Source organism: Fundulus heteroclitus, chromosome 16, assembly GCF_011125445.2.
Source record: "Fundulus heteroclitus isolate FHET01 chromosome 16, MU-UCD_Fhet_4.1, whole genome shotgun sequence".
Taxonomy (NCBI): domain Eukaryota; kingdom Metazoa; phylum Chordata; class Actinopteri; order Cyprinodontiformes; family Fundulidae; genus Fundulus; species Fundulus heteroclitus.
The window spans coordinates 20,076,044-20,094,833 of NC_046376.1; the positions used below are offsets into that span (position 1 = coordinate 20,076,044).

Consider the following 18,790-nt stretch of genomic DNA (forward strand, 5'->3'; position numbering starts at 1 on the left):
GGTTTTATTTCCCTGGGTGCTTTATTGCTCGCAATTTTGAACGCGATGCATCTCTCTGCAGAGTTCAGGCCACGAGTTCCATGATGATCTCTACCCAGATACGGTAGGCACGACTCCAGCCATGTCTGCAGAGGAGTGGTGGCAAGGAGGGAACAAGCAGGTAACAGAACCTCGCTCACAACAAAATGCTGAAGTTTGAAGGCTGCACAGATGGCCTAAACACGCACCTCATTTAATAATAATATAATAATAATAATAATAATAATAATAATAATTTGTTCTAAGGTGGAAAAAGTTAGCCTCCACCCAGACAAGCGACCCAAACCAGCAGCAAAACAGACACCTGTTAAGAAGGAGCAGCCCAGTGGAGGAAACAAAGATGTAAGATTTAGTTTTTATGTAAAGCGGAGAGAGCTTTGTGTTTAATTATTGGAATTTAAAACAATACCTCCGTTCTACTTTCACAGGATCAACCTCGTGGCTGCTCCACCTCCAGTAGTCCTCTAAGCACCCCCAGCAGCAGTGCTGCCCCGTCACGCTCTCCCTCCTCCACCTCTGGTCTCTCCTCAGGCTTCCTTCCCAGTCCCAGCCAGAACGTAAAGGCAATCCAAAGCCTGATGGGTAGAAACAAACACGCACTCACCAGAGTTGTAGTATCTGTATTTTTAGAGTAATTTTCTGTTTTAGATGTTTGTTTGTTTTTTTAATAAGGTTTTATTTTTTTGTCCAGGACCAACATCCAAATTCCGACACATCCAGGGCGCGGTGATGCACCGGGACAAGCACATCACCAACATCCGCAACCTCAACCTGACGACACCAGGCGAGTGTGACGGCTTCTGTGTGAACCGTCAACGCGTGGCCGTGCCGCTCGCCATCTCAGGAGGCCAAATTGCTGTATTCGAGGTTCATATAAAAAAACTAAACTTTTGTTATTTGGTATTTTTAAGGAAAGGAAAAGGAAAAAAGAAAAACAGTATATTCCCTGCAAACACATATCTGTGCAGAATCGTACAATTTCAACTGTTTTAACTGGTCAACATGATCCCTATAACCTGCCAGGTAAATTACTGGTCCCTGTTTGACAATAAAAAGTGGTCATGTAGAGGAAAATGTATTTAATGCACCTTTGGGATTAATAAAGTATTTTCAAATTGAATTGAAAACAACTCATTGTATTTCGCTACATTTGGTTAAAATGGGGCATTTCTCAAATGTCGTCACATTTGCCCGGAAATAGCCCAGTTTCCTGGTTGGTTGGACAGGAAGAGTGCAAATTACAATGGCAACAACCTCCATAATAATCATTTTGGTAGATGAAGACATCCCAGGGGCTTCAATTCAATCTGCTTCAATGGAGAAACCCGCCGTAGAACAGCTGAAACGTTGGTTGACATGTAGAGGCCTCAAAGGGAGCACAAAGAAAGCAGTATTAGTAGCAAGGTAGGAGAAGCTGTCCTCTCTTCTCTCACAACGGATAAAACCAGCTGAATCTGCGTTGGATTACAGCTAATGCTAAGGAAAAAATATGTTACCGTTATATCACCTTTTAATTTATTATAGAGCTCATCTACACACACACACACACACACACACACACACACACACACAAAAACACACACACACACCTCCGCAGACACACACAAGCAAGATCACTATGAGAGAAACTTTGATTTAATCCATTAAAAGAAGCAGAAGACCACCAAGAAAACCCCCACATGCCGCTTCTAATCATAAATGCACGTATTTAGCTGGTATTTATAAACACCTTTTACTGCTCATAAAGTAGTTGTTGTGGGGGGGGGGGGGGGGGGGGGGGGGGGGGTTGAGCCCCGCTCTCCTTCTGCACGCGTGATAACCAGAAAAGGGCGTTCTGTCTGAAAAAATGTGAAGTGAAAAAATTTACTTCACGTTCAAAAATAACCCCAAGAAACCGGCGACTCACGAAAGTTACAAGTGTCTTTAGAGAAAAACAAGTCGAAAGTCGCTTATAATGCAACACTGAAGCTCACATAAACACCCCATGGATTGGATGGTGTTTTAAAGCCGCTGAGAAAAAGCCAAATAAACGTCGCCTACCTGCCCAGATGCTGCAGTCGCTGGTTTCAGGTCTGGACGTTCCAGTGTTGGCTCCTTACGACCAAGGACACGTAGAGACCACATTTAGGTGTCTTTGGTCAGATTCCACACTAAAGTCCTCTCGGTTACATTTCTCTGCAATCCTCTGGGGCTTTGGAAAATCAATGAAAAAAAAACTCCCCTCAAATGATTCATCAGATCACTAGTCACTCCAGCAGTTAGAAGTTTTGGTGTTGCCTTGTTATTGTCAGTTGAGGCGATATTAAGGAAAGATCTGTTCCCTATTTGAACGAGTAAACTATTCAAGCGTTTCCACTCTGCTTGTACGACCACAAGATGACCGCAACAGTGCATGCTTCTAAATTTTGTAATTTGACGTCATTTGAGGAATGCCCTATTAAAGAACTGTATACAGTAGGCCTAAATTATGAAATTAATCCTAGTGCAGACACCTTTTGGCCTTATTCAAAACTAATTGTACATAATGAATATGAGACTTCTAGTTGAAGTTGCTCTCTACTATGATCCCTGAGAGTTTAGTTTTAAATTCCTAATCTCATCTATTTCCTGCTCTATTTAAATTTTGGTTTTATGACTGCCAAATTCTATTAATTTAGGTTTCTTCAAATAAAGTGACACATTTCCTCATGGCATATTCTTAATTTTTTATTTATTTTTGTTAATACATCCCCAAAAATAAAGATCGGAATTTCCTCTGCAAACAGTATAAGATTGAATCCCTTTGAGACATTCCATAAATCATTAATAAAAATAGTAAACCACTTCAGGCCCAATCCACATCTTTGCAGGATACCAAACGATGTCTAAAGATGCAGATTAGAACCTCGCCAGTTTTACAGACTGCTTGATAGCTTGTTGTAGTAAAACCGCAGCTGAGTCTCTTCCTGTTCTGTTCTAAGCTGCTGCTGTTTGACTTTATTCCCCTCCTCAGCGTTCTGGGCCAGGGAGGCAACCAGACACGGCTCTGCCCACCATACAGAACTCTGTAAACGTGGCCGACCTTTGTTGGGACCCCTTTGACACCCACAGACTGGCAGTCGGTGAGTAAATTCATCTCACATGACAAACGCCACCTTTTAAAAAAAATTGCAGATAAAAACCACTTCCTCAAAAAGTAAATTGTACTTTTGGTGATATTCTTCATGCTTCCTCAGTAGTGTATATTTAAATCTCTCTTTCAAGCTGGAGACGATGCTAAAATCAGGCTGTGGCAGGTACCTGAGGGCGGGCTGAAAGACACCCTGACTGAGCCTAAGCTTATTTTGCAAGGTAGGTTCATATTCCATAGAGAAACCAGATCAATCTCGTGATCCCGGCTTGAGATGAAGTTTAAAAAATGATAAACAGAGCCTTCAGAAAGGGAGTTACTAAGATTCCTCAGCTGTGTCTCAAGCTGCTGAACATATTTGGACGACACTCCACGATACGCCGATGGATGGAGGCAGATTTATGAACTTTTGTTTCAGTCCTGCGACAATAAATATCAGGGCAAGGCGTAGCATGTTTTCAATAAGGATTTTCAATCCAGCTGGAAAAGTTGCAAGAGGTTTCCTGAAATCCTTGCAAGAGAAAAAAAGAACTTGCACTTTCCCTTGTGCTACTCTTCAGTTTGACAGCAACTATTTCAGAGGGAAATAAAGGTTTTTGACGGCTGCTGTGACATCCTCCAGGCCACACAGAGAAGATCTACTCCATCAAGTTTCACCCTCTGGCCAGTGGGATTATGGTGTCCTCCTCCTACGATCTGACGGTGAGACTGTGGAACCTGGAGAGTGGCGAGCAGGTCAAGGTTCTCACTGGACATCAGGACCAGGTGGGTGACGTATTTTCTGTAACAAGGAAATCATTTCCGTAAAGCACAGTGAAACTTATCCACGGTTTCCTCTTGTTTTTGGTTCTTCCTGATGTTCCCATACAGGTTTTCGGTATGGCGTGGAGCCCCGACGGCAAGCTGCTGGCCACAGTTTGCAAGGATGGAAAAGTTCGCATCTACGACCCTCGCAAATCTACTGCACCTGTGCAGGTATGCATGACAATAAGTGCTTCCTGACATGGCAGCAAACATTATTATTATTATTTGTGGTGATGAACCATGGAGTTAAATAGACCAAAGCAAAGTTGTCTATAGTTGTGAAGTGACAGAAAAACCACAGATGATTTTTTCCAAATTTATTTTTACAAATATCAATCTGAAAAGTGTGGCATGCTTTTCTCTTAACCCTGATAGCCCTAAATAAAATCATGTGCTTTATCAATTGCCTTCAGTAGCCACCTAAATAGTAAATTTAGTCCATCTGTGTGTAATTTCCTCCTAGTATGATTATAGCTGTTCTGTGGAGGCCTAGGAGGTTTGTTAGAGAACATTAATGAACAAAAAGAATCATGAAGACCAGGGAACCCGGAGATCATGTCAGGAATAACATTTTGGAGGCTTAGGTTACAAAACAATATTCAAACTTTGATCGGCCCACAGAAACGTTCGATATATCTTCTGAGAATGGAGAGAGCATAGCACAAGTGAAACCCTTCCAAAATGTTTTCGAATATATAAATTGGCAAGGCAGACAAAGAGAGCCTTATTCAGATAAGCAGCCAATAGGACCGTGTTAACTCTGGAGGAGCTGGTAGAGACAGAAACACCAACAGGTTTGCTGCTGTAATTGCAGTGAATTTTAATTCTAATATTCAGTTGGTTGGGTTGAATGCCATTGCAGGCTACACCTTTATTAGTGTTTTTTATTCATGCAAAATTAGAAAACCATGTTGCATCTTCCTTCCCCTGGGGGATTATGCACTACTTTGTGTTTGTCTACCAAATGTTGCACAGAGATAATACTACAAACTGCAAGGGGTCTGAATATGTTTGCAGGGTTCTGTTCTTCACTGCTGAGTTCTCTCATATTTATACTTAGAATCAGTCTAAGTCTAATAAGTTAAATATCATTTTCCAACTGTGAGACCATAGTCGTTGCATTGTAATGCTGTTTTAGCACTTGCATAGATATGCTGTCTTCTTTTGTTTTTTTTTTCCAGGAGGGACCGGGTCCAGAGGGCCACAGAGGAGCTCGTCTGGTCTGGGTGTGTGACGGAAAGCACCTGCTGGTGTCGGGATTTGACAAGTACTGGAGGCTAAACCTTTGATTTTCATTATTCTGTGCACCATGGCTGTTTCACCAAGTCAAAGTCAATTTCAGTCGCAATCCTCTTGTATCAGGGCAGCATTTACCAGGAAAAGTAACCCTCCATCTTGTCCTCCGTCTTCTTGCCGTTTCTAGTCGCAGTGAGAGAGGACTTTACCTGTTCTCCACTGACTCCCTGTCCTCCGGGCCTATAGCCAGTGCATCTTTAAACGTATCTCCCTCCACGCTTATCCCTTTTTACGACCCCGACACCAGCGTTGTAATCCTCACTGGAAAAGTAAGATGAGAAATAAATTGGTGCAAATGGCTGCAGAGGACCTCACAGCTAAATTTGCATTAAATTGTGTTTTTTTTTTTTTTGCTGTTCCTCAGGGTGACACCAGGGTCTACATTTATGAGGTCATCCCAGAAGATCCATACTTCATTGAATGCAGCAGTTTTAACTCTCCTGAGCCTCATAAGGTACAAAGCGGACTTCTTTTTATGAAACGCTAATGAATGCACGGGTCTAAGTCTGTTCTCTGTGTGCAGGGACTGGCCTTTTTGCCTAAAACCGAGTGCAACGTGCGAGACGTGGAGATAGCTGTGGGACTGATGCTCACCAAGACGACCATAGAGCCCGTGGCCTTCAGAGTGCCCAGAGTCAAAGTCAGCCTCCTGCGCCCCCTTGTGGACACCTATAGAAACACTGCCTACCTTTTTCTTGTATGCTTGCCTCTAATGAGCAGCATGTGTTTTCTCTTCTCCAGAAAGAGTTCTTCCAGGATGATGTGTACCCAGACACAGCGGTGTGGTGGGAGCCTGCACTCTCCGCCTCCGCCTGGCTCTCCGGCTCCAACGGCCAGCATAAAAAGATCAGCCTGAAGCCCAAAGACATGACGCCAGGTGCAGACGCAGACACAACACAGCTCTTAAATGTTCATCAGGATGCTTTCTCTACGCCGGCATGTCGGCTCCGGACATGTCCTGGTACGTCTGGTTGCTTCATGCAGGGCTGTGTTTGTATTTATTTATTTTTTTTGTTCCAGTGAGCGAGGCCCCCAAAGAGGCTCCGGTGAGGAAATACCTGCCCTCGTCTGTGTACTTGGAGGAAAAAACGGATGAACAGAAAAAAGAGGAGGTGAAACTCCTGCGTGTTTTTTTATCTGCGTAGTTAGTCTCAGATCACTTATGAGGAGCTGCAGTTGTATCTGGAAAAACAGCCTGACAGCGTCTTCATGAGATCTTAACGCTGTGTTTGTGTGGATCCAGCTCCTGAGTGCCATGGTGGCCAAGCTGGGCAACATGGACGACCCGCTGCCACAGGAGTCCTTTGAGGGCGTGGATGACGAGGAGTGGGTGAGTGAATTTCGGGAGCTTCTGTAGAATAAAAAAAATAAAAACGATCTGTGTAACAGACCAACGCAAAGTAGTGCACAGCGGTGATGGGTTATTACTTTGTTGCAATAAAAACAGCCAGTCTCCACCTGCCTCGCATGTCTACAGGCTGAAAACAAACGTTGTTGAATCTAAGGCTAGATGAAAAGTCTCAGAACATTATTTTTCTAATTTTGTAGAGCATTGTAGCACATAAATAGGCAGCCATTGTAGCTCAGGCTGGTGTTTTGCGGTCACAAATCTTCCAGGTTTGTCTTGTATTTAGCTTCCCCGTCCCTAAATTAGCCAAATAGCTACATTTTGGTCTCGTCATGGCAGAGCACTTTCTACCCCCATGTTGCACACATGACATAAGGTAACAGTTGCTTTCTTCTTGTCACTCCCCATAAAGGCCAGATATTAACAGTTGCCCTGGCAGCAGCATCCCTACCTGAGCTGTGAATGTCTGCAGCTCCTCCAGAGTTACCCTGGGCCTAATTAATGCTCCTCTTGTACTCCCTGTCAGTTTAGGTTGACAGCCATGTCTTTCTCCATTTCCAGGTGTTCAATTGAAGAGTGCTCCATGAGACGTTTAAAGTTGTTTTATTGTGCTTTTAAAAATTGTATGTGTAATTAATTGCTGCTGATACTACTTTGCTTTTGGTTTAATACATATAATCTCAACATAAAACATGGAACATTTTGAAATGTGATAAAATGTAGAAATTCAAGGGTCGTAAATAGTTTTGAGACACTGCATTCGGGTGTTCTTGTAATTTTATTGTATTAATTGTTATAATCCGTATCTCTGTAGTTTGTGTTTAAGTATAGTTCCATTATATTTACCAGATAATAGAGTTTTTGACTTCATGTTGTGGTTTAACATCTTTAGGAAATCAGAGAAAGCTTTACGTCATTACCATTAAAAGAAAAACAATAGCAGAGCCTTTTATTACAGTTTTTTTTTTTTTTGCCTGATCTAATTTTGGTTTCCCTGTTATTCAGGATGATTAAACTGGATGTCATCATCTGGGCTTTGCTTCAAGTCTTTGTGCCAGCAGCAGAGAGGAGAGAAGAGCTCGACGGTTATTTTTGCCATTCGTGTTTTCGAGCGCGTCACCCAGACATCTTCAGAGCAAAACAAACACCGCAGCCAGCTGAACAAGAGGAAAACTGCATCACTTAGAAACTTGTATGGTTTAAATTGAACTGAAAACAACACACCTCTGTCAAATATTCAGCATTCAGCTTGAACTTCAAATTGCTTTTTTTTTTCTCCTGTTTACAGACGAGGACATATTTGTTTGCACCCTTGGTCATGAAGTCTAAAAATGCCTTAAAACGAATTCATCTTGCGTTGTAGTGGCATAGAATCAAACTGAAAACTTTTAGAAAATCCAACCTTTCATTTGAGTATGTTTTTTTTCATGCTATGAAATATTTGATTTTCACAAAACCCATGGTGGCACAATTACTGGTACTTGTAATGATCCGTTAAAATAATATGACTAAAGACTCCTTTTCATGCATACTTACCTGGAGTTCAAACGACACCAGAAACTAAGCCGGAAGGTATTGAGCTAAAACTAATTTCAATATTTAACTGAGTGGCATCTAGGGGCCACCGGTTCTCTATAACCGTCAGTTACTGGGTCCTGTCATTAATGCTAATGAAAATATGCAAATTACTCGGATAGGAGGGATGGTCAGATACAAGCTATCTGAGTTTAAAGCGTCATCAGCCTCTGTCGATGTAAACTTGCACTAGTGAAAAGCATAGCATAGCACTGGGGATCTCACACACAGCCAGGGATTTAGCTTATCAGGCTTTTTAATGTGACGCTCAAAATACTCCGCCCACTGATGTAGCCCGTAGATCTGCACGGGCCATCTGGGGTTTGGCCCGATTGATTCACCGTTAGAAATGGACTGTAAACCATGCCTGCCTAGTGCACCGTTGCAAGGAGGCATATGGTGTACACCCACTATCAACATATTAACTTGATGTCTGGCTGTCATGCCAGAAAAACAAAACAATCACTCCTACAATCACAAATGTCAATTTTGAGTGCCCTAAACTCTTCTGGGACTTTAACTGGACCTACTTGAGACGAGATTTTGGAGAAAAAAACTGGGATGGATGAATGTGTGGATAAGTGCCTTTTGGCCGTTTTTAAGTATGTTGGGGGATCTGTGATGCTGTGGGCCTTTTTCTCTTCCAAAGGCTCTAGAAACCTTGTTAAGAGTTCATAGCATCATAAACTCTTTTAAATACAGGGATATTTTAGGTAAATGTCTACTAAGACACCGCTAATGGGTCCTAGCAACAGAATGATGATCCAAAACGTGTCCAAATCAGCACAGAAAATGGTTCAGCAGACATGAATTCAACCTTATTCCATGGCCATCCCGGTCTCCAGACCCGAATCCTACAGGAAACCCTTTGGGTGCTCCGAGCTTAAGAAATATAGAAGAAGTGCTCTCCTATTGGCAGATGAGCTCTGAATAAAGTGCCGTTGATCACTCGTGCACCAGTGGTTTGTGAAAACCAAATGTTTTTTCTTATACATTTTCCTCCAACTGAATAAATGTGCAGAAATTAAAACACATTTATACTAACTGCTCGTTTTTCTGTGGAATATTATGCTACTGCAATGAAATGTGTACTTATTTTAAAACTTTTTACTCTTCTTTACCAAGGGTGACCGCATCTATATGTCAGTAGGGGATTCATCCTATTTGATGAATTCATGAGATAATCAAACGTTCACACAATCAAGGAACAAATCAGGAATAAATCAAGAATTTTTTTGATCAAACAGTGCATAAAACCGCAGCCAATCGCATGAATCCCACCTCTGGTGTATGCCACATAGCCAGTTATATCTCTGACAGCTTGCTTTACAAAAAAAATCAGGCAGTTTCTCATGTCCTCTGATAGCACAAACTGAGTATTTAGATATAATTGAAATATGTTAAGTCTGAATACTTGCATATACAAGGGACCACTTCTTTGCTTTATAACGGCCAGCTGTAACAGAACAAGTTCACAAGACCGATCGTCTTCCATTAAGATCACACGAATCACGCTCACTTCCTGCAACGTGATTAAGCTTCAGCGGCAGATACCGCCTAAAAACCTTAGGACACCACAGGGTCGTCGTGATTCTTCTTAGTCACTGAACTGGAATCACTGATATTAGTAACAGTAGGTTTCATTTGTTTTTAACCCCAGATTAAAAGGTTTTTAACAAGACAGGCATTATAATAATAGTGTTTTTGTTTGTTTTTTATTAACTCTTGCAACTAAGGAATGTTGGTGTGAGGAGAAAATGAAAGATCTTTACTTTCCAGTGGGGCTTTTTATGCCTTTAGTTAATCATTCCTTTTTTTTTTTTTTTTTTTTGTAGGGTAATCTGACTTTTCTAACCTTGATCCATGTTGATATTCTGACTGTTTTGGGAGTAATACTCATTGAATGGGATATTTTTAAATAATCATGGTGTTAATCAGACAATGGGCACAGTGTTAGTAATTTAGAGCGAAGCCATCATTGTGTAGTCGTCACTCAGGGCTGCGTCGGAGTCCTTTAGAACCATTTTTTTTTTTTTTTATCCAACAAGTTGTTTACATCCTCAGAAGGACTAATGTGATCCGGCCAAATCAGCGGTGCATTTCCCTGCTTACCGTGTTGAACACTTGTACGGTGGATGTCATTGGATGCATGTGATTGTGATTTTTAAACATCTGTTATATGTGTTGATTGGATTAACTTGCCTTGGGCTTTGTTTTTATATAGTAAGTAAAAAGTTGTGGTTTTGTTTTTATAGTAATGGTTTGTGGACTTTTTCAAATCTGTCTTGCAATAAACACCATATGAACTTATTTTCTGTGTAGTTAATTCACTATAGTGAGCAATCTTGCTGTATTTGTTGCAGAGTATGTAAATGCAAAACATTTTCAGCATTCACTTAAGTGGAAAATGTAGTTTTGAGATACTTATTACACATTCACAATATTCACCTTATAATTCAAATTTTTTAACATAATTATTGGATTTACTACCACTTTAATTCATTCTTTCAGGTTAAAACCACACATTTGTATTTTGTTTTCAAAAGCCTGGCATGCATTTGTATTCAGTCCCCTAAGTCAAGGTGACACTGCTCCCCTATTTCAATTTCTTTGCAGCCTCTAAAATATTTTTTGCAGAATTATTTCCCAATCCTATGCAGATTGCTAAATTCTGTAACCAATTTATTGCACAATATTGTAGACTTTTAGACTTGAAAATTAGTCCATTAGCTGCTAAGGACTATATGTACGTTTAAGCCCCCCAGGGAGTGATATGTTTGGTCTGTGCAATCAACTTGTTTTAGAAAAATACAAATGGATAAATCATGTCTGGGTGTGTCTGTGTGCTATCAGAATCAGATCAGAATCAGAGATACTTTAATATGTTATGTGTAACTATGTGCATTCAGAGCCAGTATATGCCTCACCAAAATCTTCATTTTGGTAACACATGACAGTAAAATTTCTTGATCCTTGATTTGCTACAGCCATATTCCTAATTGTTCTGACCGGGATCCTTGACTGTTGAAAAAAAGCCTCAAAAGAGTAAAAGGCGTTGAAAGCAAATGCATGACATTTTGTGATTTGTATTTGTGAAACATTAAACAGTCAAATCTGTGAATGGAGAAAAAAAAATAGCCATAACAAAGTAATCTTTTAAAATAACTGTTTTCCATATACTGTAGGATAAATTCACATGATTAAGTTTTAGTCAATTATTAAAACTTTTGACTTCATATTAAATACTACGGCCGGTCATATTCTTAAATATCTGTCAGAAAATGTCACTGAATTTCAGTGCAGCTTCTCAACAGCGCCCTCTGGAGTCAAACTGTCGAATTGTGAACATTGCGCAATGTCTGCAGAGAGAGCTGCGTTTATACTTCCCCACCAGCAGAGGGCAGTGTTCATTACTTCTACCTCTGAGTCAAGCCGTCTTGAATGATGAGTTTTCGACTTTCCTTGAACTATGACGCTTCTGTAACCTTCAGTGTTGCATGTGTGAAAACAAGAGTCGTCACACCGGCAGTGGAGGCTGTAAATTATTATAAAAAAATGGTGAGAACACAATATTATTGTGAACTGTTATGTGTTTATGTACAGGGTTAACCTGTAAACCAGCGATGTTGTTTTTTTGTGTGCTACTGTTTCTTTAAATGGCTTTACATAACGACCTAATGCCTGTAAGGGGAGCTTCAGAAACAGCGAGGTTAACGTGTTTGTGTGTTGTTTTCTGTCGCAGCAGTCTGTAGACACTGTCAGTAACTGTTTAATGTGAACCCTTCCAGGCTAAGTACCTCGCTCAGATCGTAGTGATGGGTGTCCAGGTGGTGGGACGAGCCTTTGCCCGGGCTTTACAACAGGAGTATGCAGGTATATTTCTCACCCATTCATCGCTTTCTCTTTAGAGTCATGGTGGGGAAAACATTGCCCAACAGTTCAAAGGCAATCTATGATAATGGACAAAGTTGCTACTGGATGATGTTTTGGAAAACTACATACCTATGGGATTTTTTTTTTTTTTTTTTTTTGCATTAAATGTATTCATCCTTTTGCCAATAACTTGCAGAGACGTCTGGCTGCTGCCATTCCTGAGCAAGCTCTGCACTGGTTGCCTCCCTATTTCTTAATCGAGTCCCATTTAGGCCATGGCAGCTTACGTCACTACGGTACAACCTGTATCTGAAGTTGCTGAAAATTTGATAAACAATTGATTGGAGTGCAATGCTACCAACGGGACTACCCTTTGCTGGTGAAGCCCATCCTGTGCAAAGCAAGGACGACAGCATGATTCATGGCAGGTTTATATGAGATTTCAAGCACAGCTCCCTTGTTATGCAACCTTTCTGCTTTTCATATTCAATTGGAGTGAAAGAGCGACATCAGCTCTGCACCTGTCCTCATTGATGCTTATCCATAATGCCAGTGAAACAGTTTCAGCAGGTAATTTTATGGCCAAGCTAAAAAAAAAAAACATGGAAAAGCATGTAATGATCTTTAATATTTATTACATTTACATTTCATCTGCTCAGTCCTTATAACTACCTAGACTCTGGACATTACCACCCTTTTAAAGTGAAGCTGGAAAGTTAGCTAAAAAAATAAATAAAAAATAAAAATACAGAGAGGAAACAACATTTCTATGTGCTCATTACTGATCAGCTGTCGCTCAGACACGAGTTAAAATATTTTAAACCGATGACGGATTCTTTGAAAAGCTCATTCTATGATTTGTTTTTGTTTTTTATATCAATGTTGATGCTATTCTTAGATCATCCTGTCATTGGACGTGAATGAGGGTTTTTAAGTTGTCAGATTTTCATGTCAGTCCCTCATAAAGTCGGGATGGAAATTTGGCGGTGATTAAATCTGTGTTGCCTTTTAAACCCTCTCGAGAAGATAAAGAAATGTACGGAACAGAAACTGCGTTTAGAAGAATCTGAAGTCTGCGTGGATTTCTTCTTCACTGTATCTCTTGGGCTGAGCCCAGCCATCCTATAGTAGAAGCTGATTTCAGCTGATTATATCTGGGCCCTCATTCTTTGGATCATGATCTATATCTCATGAACACGGGCGATGCTTGGAACACAGATGAACGCGTAAGTTTGATGTTTGTGCTTTTTAACCACAACAGACTGGAACAGCTCAGTCATCTCTATGTTCAAAGCCCTGATCCATCTATATATCTAAAGAAGTAGTAGTATAAAGAAGCCTTTCCTTTACGGTTAGTTCCTGGCACGCCCCACTGGGATGAGAACCAGTATGTTCTGGAGGGGCTATATATATATTTCTACTGACATGGGAGCTCATTGGTGTTCCTCAATATGAGCTGGAGAGTGCCACTGGGAAGAGGAGTTGGGTTTCCTTTGTTTACCTGTTTTCCTCCATCCATTGTCTTCCACTTATCTGAGATCAGGTAGCAGGGACATGTCCAGGAAAGAAACTCAGACATCCCTCTCCCCAGCGACATCCTCCAGCTCATTTTAGGACCCCCAAGGCGACGGGATGTAAAGCCCAGGGTTCCCGCGGATCCTTAAAAAGTCTTAAAAGGCATTGAATTCTGTAATATAAAACTAAGGCCTTAATTGGCATTAAAATGTCTAAAATCAGTCTTTCTTAGGTCTTAAAATTGTTACCAGGTCATAAATAGGATTTTATTTTTGTAATCCTTACCAAACAGTAAAATAATTGACACAATTATAATTTTTTAAATTTACCAAACGGCTCCATGTAACTATTGTTGGTTCCGTCCCGATAGCAGAACCAATAAAAACTGTTGCAGCCGGACCATAGCTGCGAAAAAGAGTTGGCACTGGTAATATTGTGGTTTTTTAAAACTGATTTATAGTTTATTTTAGTAGGAAACAAAACAAAGTTTGTGAATTCAGTTCAGTAGTTGTTAAAAATATATCTGTAATTTGTGTGTTTTTTAGCTTTCTTCCTATATGGAATGTTTTTAAAAATTTTAAACATATCTACTGGGCCAGAAAGTAATGGTTTATGTTAAAATAAACATTTGGGTGAAGTTGTCTCAACCAGGTTTATCTTGTTTATCGTGAAGTTGGTCTTAACTTTTTATTTCAAGTAGCATTAAAAAGTCTTGAATTTAACTTGCCTTATGCTGTAGGAACCCTGAAAGTCCCTCCAGCGAGTGCTGGGTGTTCCAGGATCTCCTCCCAGAGGGGCGTGCCTGGGAACCCCCCCAAAGGGAGGCATCCAGGGGGCATCCTGATCACATCTCCAACCCACCTCAACTGGCTTCTTTAGATGTGGAGAAAAAAGCACATTGTTAAAGCATTATTCGAGTTTGACCAGACTTTTAGATTTTGAGCTAAACCGGACAATCCATCAAAGACAACGTTTCTTAAATCACGTGGGACTGTCGTAGTTTGTTCAGAATGGATCTCTGTTGTGTTTTTCCACTCCCAGCGAGTCAGGCAGCAGCCCGGGCCAGGGGCCGGTCAGGGCAGCAGTCTGCCGCAGCGTCCAGCATCACCGGGATGAGTCTGCAGGAGGCTCAGCAAATCCTCAACGTCTCCACGCTCAGTCCTGAAGAGATTCAGAAGGTAGGAACAGAAACCGTCATGTCCTCCTTTACTGAAATATATCCATCACACACGGTAGGCTTTTAGAAATGTTTCAGCTTCTCTTGCAAAAACACGTGGACCCAGCACTCCTGAGTCCAGATTGGAGTTTAGTTTAGTGAGTCAAGTCAGGATTATCAGAATTTGTTCCAGTGAGTGCTACAACTTCAGCTATTTAAATAATAAGGTCATCTTAACTTTATGTAAAATAAACACATTTTTCATGCTTTTCTATAGATATTGTCATTTTTAAATCTATATAAATGCAAGTGTGAATAAACAGGAAGAGTAACAGAATAGAATAAAGTTTTAGGTGCAGCTCACTGGTGGATTGTGGGTTTTTGTTAGAACAGGCTCGTGGGCGCCACATGTGGTCCTCTGGGGGGCGTCATGCCGGTGACCCCTGGTCCGTCGTGTGATGTTTTATTGCTGCAGGGATTTTTCTGTTTTAAATGAAAGTGCTTCAGGATTGACCCTGAGCTGTTTTATTTCCTGCAGAACTACGAGCACCTCTTCAAAGTCAATGAGAAGTCAGTGGGAGGCTCATTTTACCTGCAGTCAAAAGTGAGTGGCCTGCATTTTCACATAATGTCATGCAACTCAACGTGTGATGTTTTTTAGTTATACTTTTACAGAACAGAATTTTTATTTTTGATTTTATTAAACAGTTTTTAGAAATCCTCGTTTACAAACTAATATGTGTGTAGATTCATGAATGTCCTCCAAGAAATGCCTCCAAAAACAGTTTCCTCTGTTTATTCTGTGTTGAAAAGTCTGGAATGCTATGGAAATTGATTTTTTTCAATCCGTTTATATTTTAACATCCTTTGTCCTTTTTGACTTTCTTTGATTTCGTTATAACTTCCACACACATTTTGTAGTCTAACTTGTCTTGCATCTTGACCTGCTGCTACAAATCTACTGCAAAGTGCTTTCCTCTGTGTGTCTTCTTCTGTTCTGGTCATCTACGGCACTTTGAACTGTCTTGTTACTGAAACGTGCCGCACAATTAAACCTGCCTTGCTTTTCCTAAAAGCCATCCTCCCTTTTGTCCTTTCCTCATTTTGTCTTTCTGTAATGGGCCTACCTTTCTTTTTCCCTCTTTCCTTCCTTATTTATGTTTTTCTTTCTTGTCACCTTTCTTCCTTCCCTCTTTCTATCCTTAGTTATCTCCTTGTGTCCTACCTCACTTCCAATTGTTTCTTCTTTCTTTTGTCTCATGGCCTTCTTGCCTTGTGTCCTCCACTCTTGTCTTTCTTTCTGTTTCCTGTCTAGTATCCTTCATCCCTTCTCTCCTTGTTTCCTTTGTTTTGTTCCCACTTGTGTACTTTTTCTCTTTTTTTCTGCAAAATTTTAAAGTGGAAGATTTTTTTTGTATAAAAGCAGATTTATAGTTTGTTTATAATTACCTTTTCTCTGCAAAATGCCAGATTTCTGCATTAACTAACAAAACATGACTCACACCTCAGAGCAGGTGCTTACGGAGTTATTGTGTTATTTGCAGTTGCTGTGTAATTTAGTCCTTTAGTTGCCAGTCATTTTCCTGCTTTTTATTTTTTAAATTTTTTTCATTCCAGGTAGTGCGAGCTAAAGAGCGTCTGGACGAGGAGCTAAATATTCAGAAAGAAGAAAACCAGAAGTCACAGCAGAATCCAGAAACATAAAACTTTAAAACGACCTCCTTTCTTCCCCCACATCCTCTGTAAATTATAACCCAATAAAGCCTTTTCTTTAGTTTTGGGTCTGTGGCAATGAAATTCCCTTTATTAAATATGCACATGACATCTTTTTTTATAAATGAAGGCCATATTGTTTGTGACTACAATTATGGCGGAAAAAAAAGGTAAATTAGCTTCTGGTTGAATGTAAATGAAGGTAATATGAATGTGAATAAATCGGTATGTGCAGAGATGAGAAGAAATAACACCAGCACACATATCAAATGCAACTTTATTAAACACTTTTGTTTTCGTTGACATTATTATCAATATCGTAGTAAAATTCCTCTAAAACAGGAGAACACCGCTATGTTGTACCAATTGGAGACTTTTACAACTCTTAAAATTCTGCATGTTCAAGCACAGAACATGGTGCCAGGAAAAAATATACTTTCATATAACTTTTTTTTTTCTCATAGTGTATAACTTCTATATTTACCTGTAATAAAAAAAGGCACTTGGAAAAAAAAATTAAAATACTGACATAATATCTCACAAATGTGCAAAACACGTAAGTTGAACAGGCCTCGTGTGGCCTTAGTCATATCATTAAAACCCTTTGTGCAACACTGTGGCACTTCCAGCAAAGTTAGCCTCTGATGGGGGGGGGGGGGTCGTTTTTGTCTCCTGGATCTCAGATTTTTGTAGCAACTCCAGGAGCCCGTACCACGTATATAATGTATAATGATGAACAAAATAGAGTCTTCTTCACAGAGACTCCATCGCAACTGGTTCCCAATACAACGCGACGACAGCTCGGACGTCGGAAAACACTGTGACAGCGTCCCCGATTGTATACGCTCTGAAATAAGGGGGGGCGGAAAGTGCAGATCATTACAGGCTGAGCTCAAAGGGTTTAATGGGTCGTACAGCTTATTTAATATTGAAAAGGTGTGGATCCTGTTTTGGATCCGTGTCGTGCTCAGATTTCCGCTGCCGGCGCTGAGTCTGTGTCCCTGGCTTCCATCAGCGGAGGAGAGACGCCGCATCTGTTGGCGCAGCTGTTGCCATGGAGACCCTGTCTGACTCTCGCTTTAACGCCTGTTTTCTGATGAGATCGCATGTGAAGTTTGTCCATTCACAGCAGACGCACTCATTTTCAATACCTGACCCCGAAGCTGTTGATGAACTGCAGTGAGTGGAGGTGGTGGTGTTAGGAAGGAGCTTTGTAGTGCAGATGCTGCACAAAATATGGCAAGCCAGATCATCATATAATGGACAGCATCTTCAATGTGCATTTTGTCATTTAAGTCTAATTAATGTTAGTATTCCATATATGTATTCTTCTGTCGGTCATTAAGATATCCTTAATATTCTTAATAAAGACATCCTTCCCATTTGTGATATGCTGCACATTGTGGATATCTGTGTTTAGAGTGTCTCCCCTCTCCTAAATTTGTATTCCTTTTTTAAAAAAATATACCTGTGAATATCTGGAGCTAAAAGCTTTAAAGGGATAGTCAGGCACACTAATGTGTGTGTACATTAAAGTAGTATATCGATAAGTAAATTTCATACAACTCATAAAAAGTAGTCGTATGTTGGTCTGACAGCTATGGCTGTCAGTTTGTGCTCGGCTTTTATACCATTCTGACGATGTTTGATGGCTCGACGGTATATCGCAATAACTTAAGTTTGTTAACACCTACATTGGTTGACAAAGCAAAGAAACTTTTTGATCTGTTGTGAAAGTGAAGACATGTAGATTCCACTAATTATATAATTTTTATCCCAGATGTTAATACTTTTAATTGGTCTGCAAGTCCTAAAACTTGTAGCTATGCTAATAGTTGTGGTGCTAACTACGACTAGCAAACTCCAACTTTACCAATCAGAAATCCGACTTCGTGGGACGTTGTTGTATTTACGACAGAGAACGGAGAACGATTGACTTCAGAGTATAAATGATTACACCTTTAAAATCAGCTAAAACCTCAGACTAGCTGTTGGTCTTCTGGCACAATGAGGATTTCTTCACTTTTCTACAAACTCACCGTGATGTAATGCCATATATAAACATCTACTGCTTTAATTTACAGCAATTGGAGTAATTTGTCTTTGGAAGAATGACTTCTGTCATCTGAAATATTGTGAACATTTTAGGATAGACCAAATGTTTACTCTTTAAGCATAAGTAATTGAATGTTTTATTTTTTATTATTATTATTGTATTATTTTTAAATACAAAAATGTTGAATTGAATAGCTTTATTGCATTTCAGTACAGCCCATCATGGGTAGACAGGTGACCGAGGCTGCTGCCACAAGGCACTGAAAAAATACATTAGGATGTCTACTAAAGCTTTACAATGAATTGT

General features: G+C 40.2%; 2 protein-coding genes across 3 annotated transcripts in view; both read left to right on the forward strand.

Annotated features, from left to right (window-relative positions):
- Window positions 1-10,481, forward strand: part of coro7 (coronin 7) — a gene marked incomplete in the record, with an annotated part of 159,798 nt that extends 149,317 nt beyond the window's left edge. Inside the window, 16 exon segments of the mRNA XM_036147988.1 lie at window positions 62-160; window positions 286-381; window positions 468-621; window positions 731-906; window positions 3,032-3,140; window positions 3,283-3,369; window positions 3,771-3,913; window positions 4,019-4,123; window positions 5,134-5,219; window positions 5,376-5,517; window positions 5,613-5,702; window positions 5,772-5,888; window positions 5,990-6,125; window positions 6,269-6,360; window positions 6,492-6,578; window positions 7,602-10,481. Coding sequence (XP_036003881.1) covers window positions 62-160; window positions 286-381; window positions 468-621; window positions 731-906; window positions 3,032-3,140; window positions 3,283-3,369; window positions 3,771-3,913; window positions 4,019-4,123; window positions 5,134-5,219; window positions 5,376-5,517; window positions 5,613-5,702; window positions 5,772-5,888; window positions 5,990-6,125; window positions 6,269-6,360; window positions 6,492-6,578; window positions 7,602-7,610 — 1,728 coding nt within the window.
- A 1,114-nt stretch (window positions 10,482-11,595) lies between these two features.
- On the forward strand, window positions 11,596-16,539 carry pam16 (presequence translocase associated motor 16). 2 transcript variants are annotated; one of them, XM_012860572.3, is made up of 5 exons: window positions 11,596-11,729; window positions 11,960-12,044; window positions 14,601-14,737; window positions 15,254-15,319; window positions 16,333-16,539. In XM_012860572.3, exons 1-5 carry the CDS (start codon window positions 11,613-11,615, stop codon window positions 16,417-16,419), a joined length of 492 nt encoding a protein of 163 aa, XP_012716026.2. In that variant the 5' UTR covers window positions 11,596-11,612; the 3' UTR covers window positions 16,420-16,539. The 2 variants fall into 2 exon arrangements, with proteins under 2 accessions (XP_012716026.2, XP_036003879.1); XM_036147986.1 differs by lacking the exon at window positions 16,333-16,539 and adding an exon at window positions 15,104-15,161.
- The last annotated feature ends 2,251 nt before the right edge of the window (window positions 16,540-18,790 follow it).

What these genes read in the sequence shown, in the direction of transcription:
- pam16 (XM_012860572.3), top strand. Translation starts at nt 11,613, where the DNA reads ATGATGAGTTTTCGACTTTCCTTGAACTATGACGCTTCTGTAACCTTC. An exon ending in GTCCTGAAGAGATTCAGAAG is followed by an intron (nt 14,738 to 15,253) that starts GTAGGAACAGAA and finishes TATTTCCTGCAG; the next exon opens with AACTACGAGCACCTCTTCAA. An exon ending in CATTTTACCTGCAGTCAAAA is followed by an intron (nt 15,320 to 16,332) that starts GTGAGTGGCCTG and finishes TTTTCATTCCAG; the next exon opens with GTAGTGCGAGCTAAAGAGCG.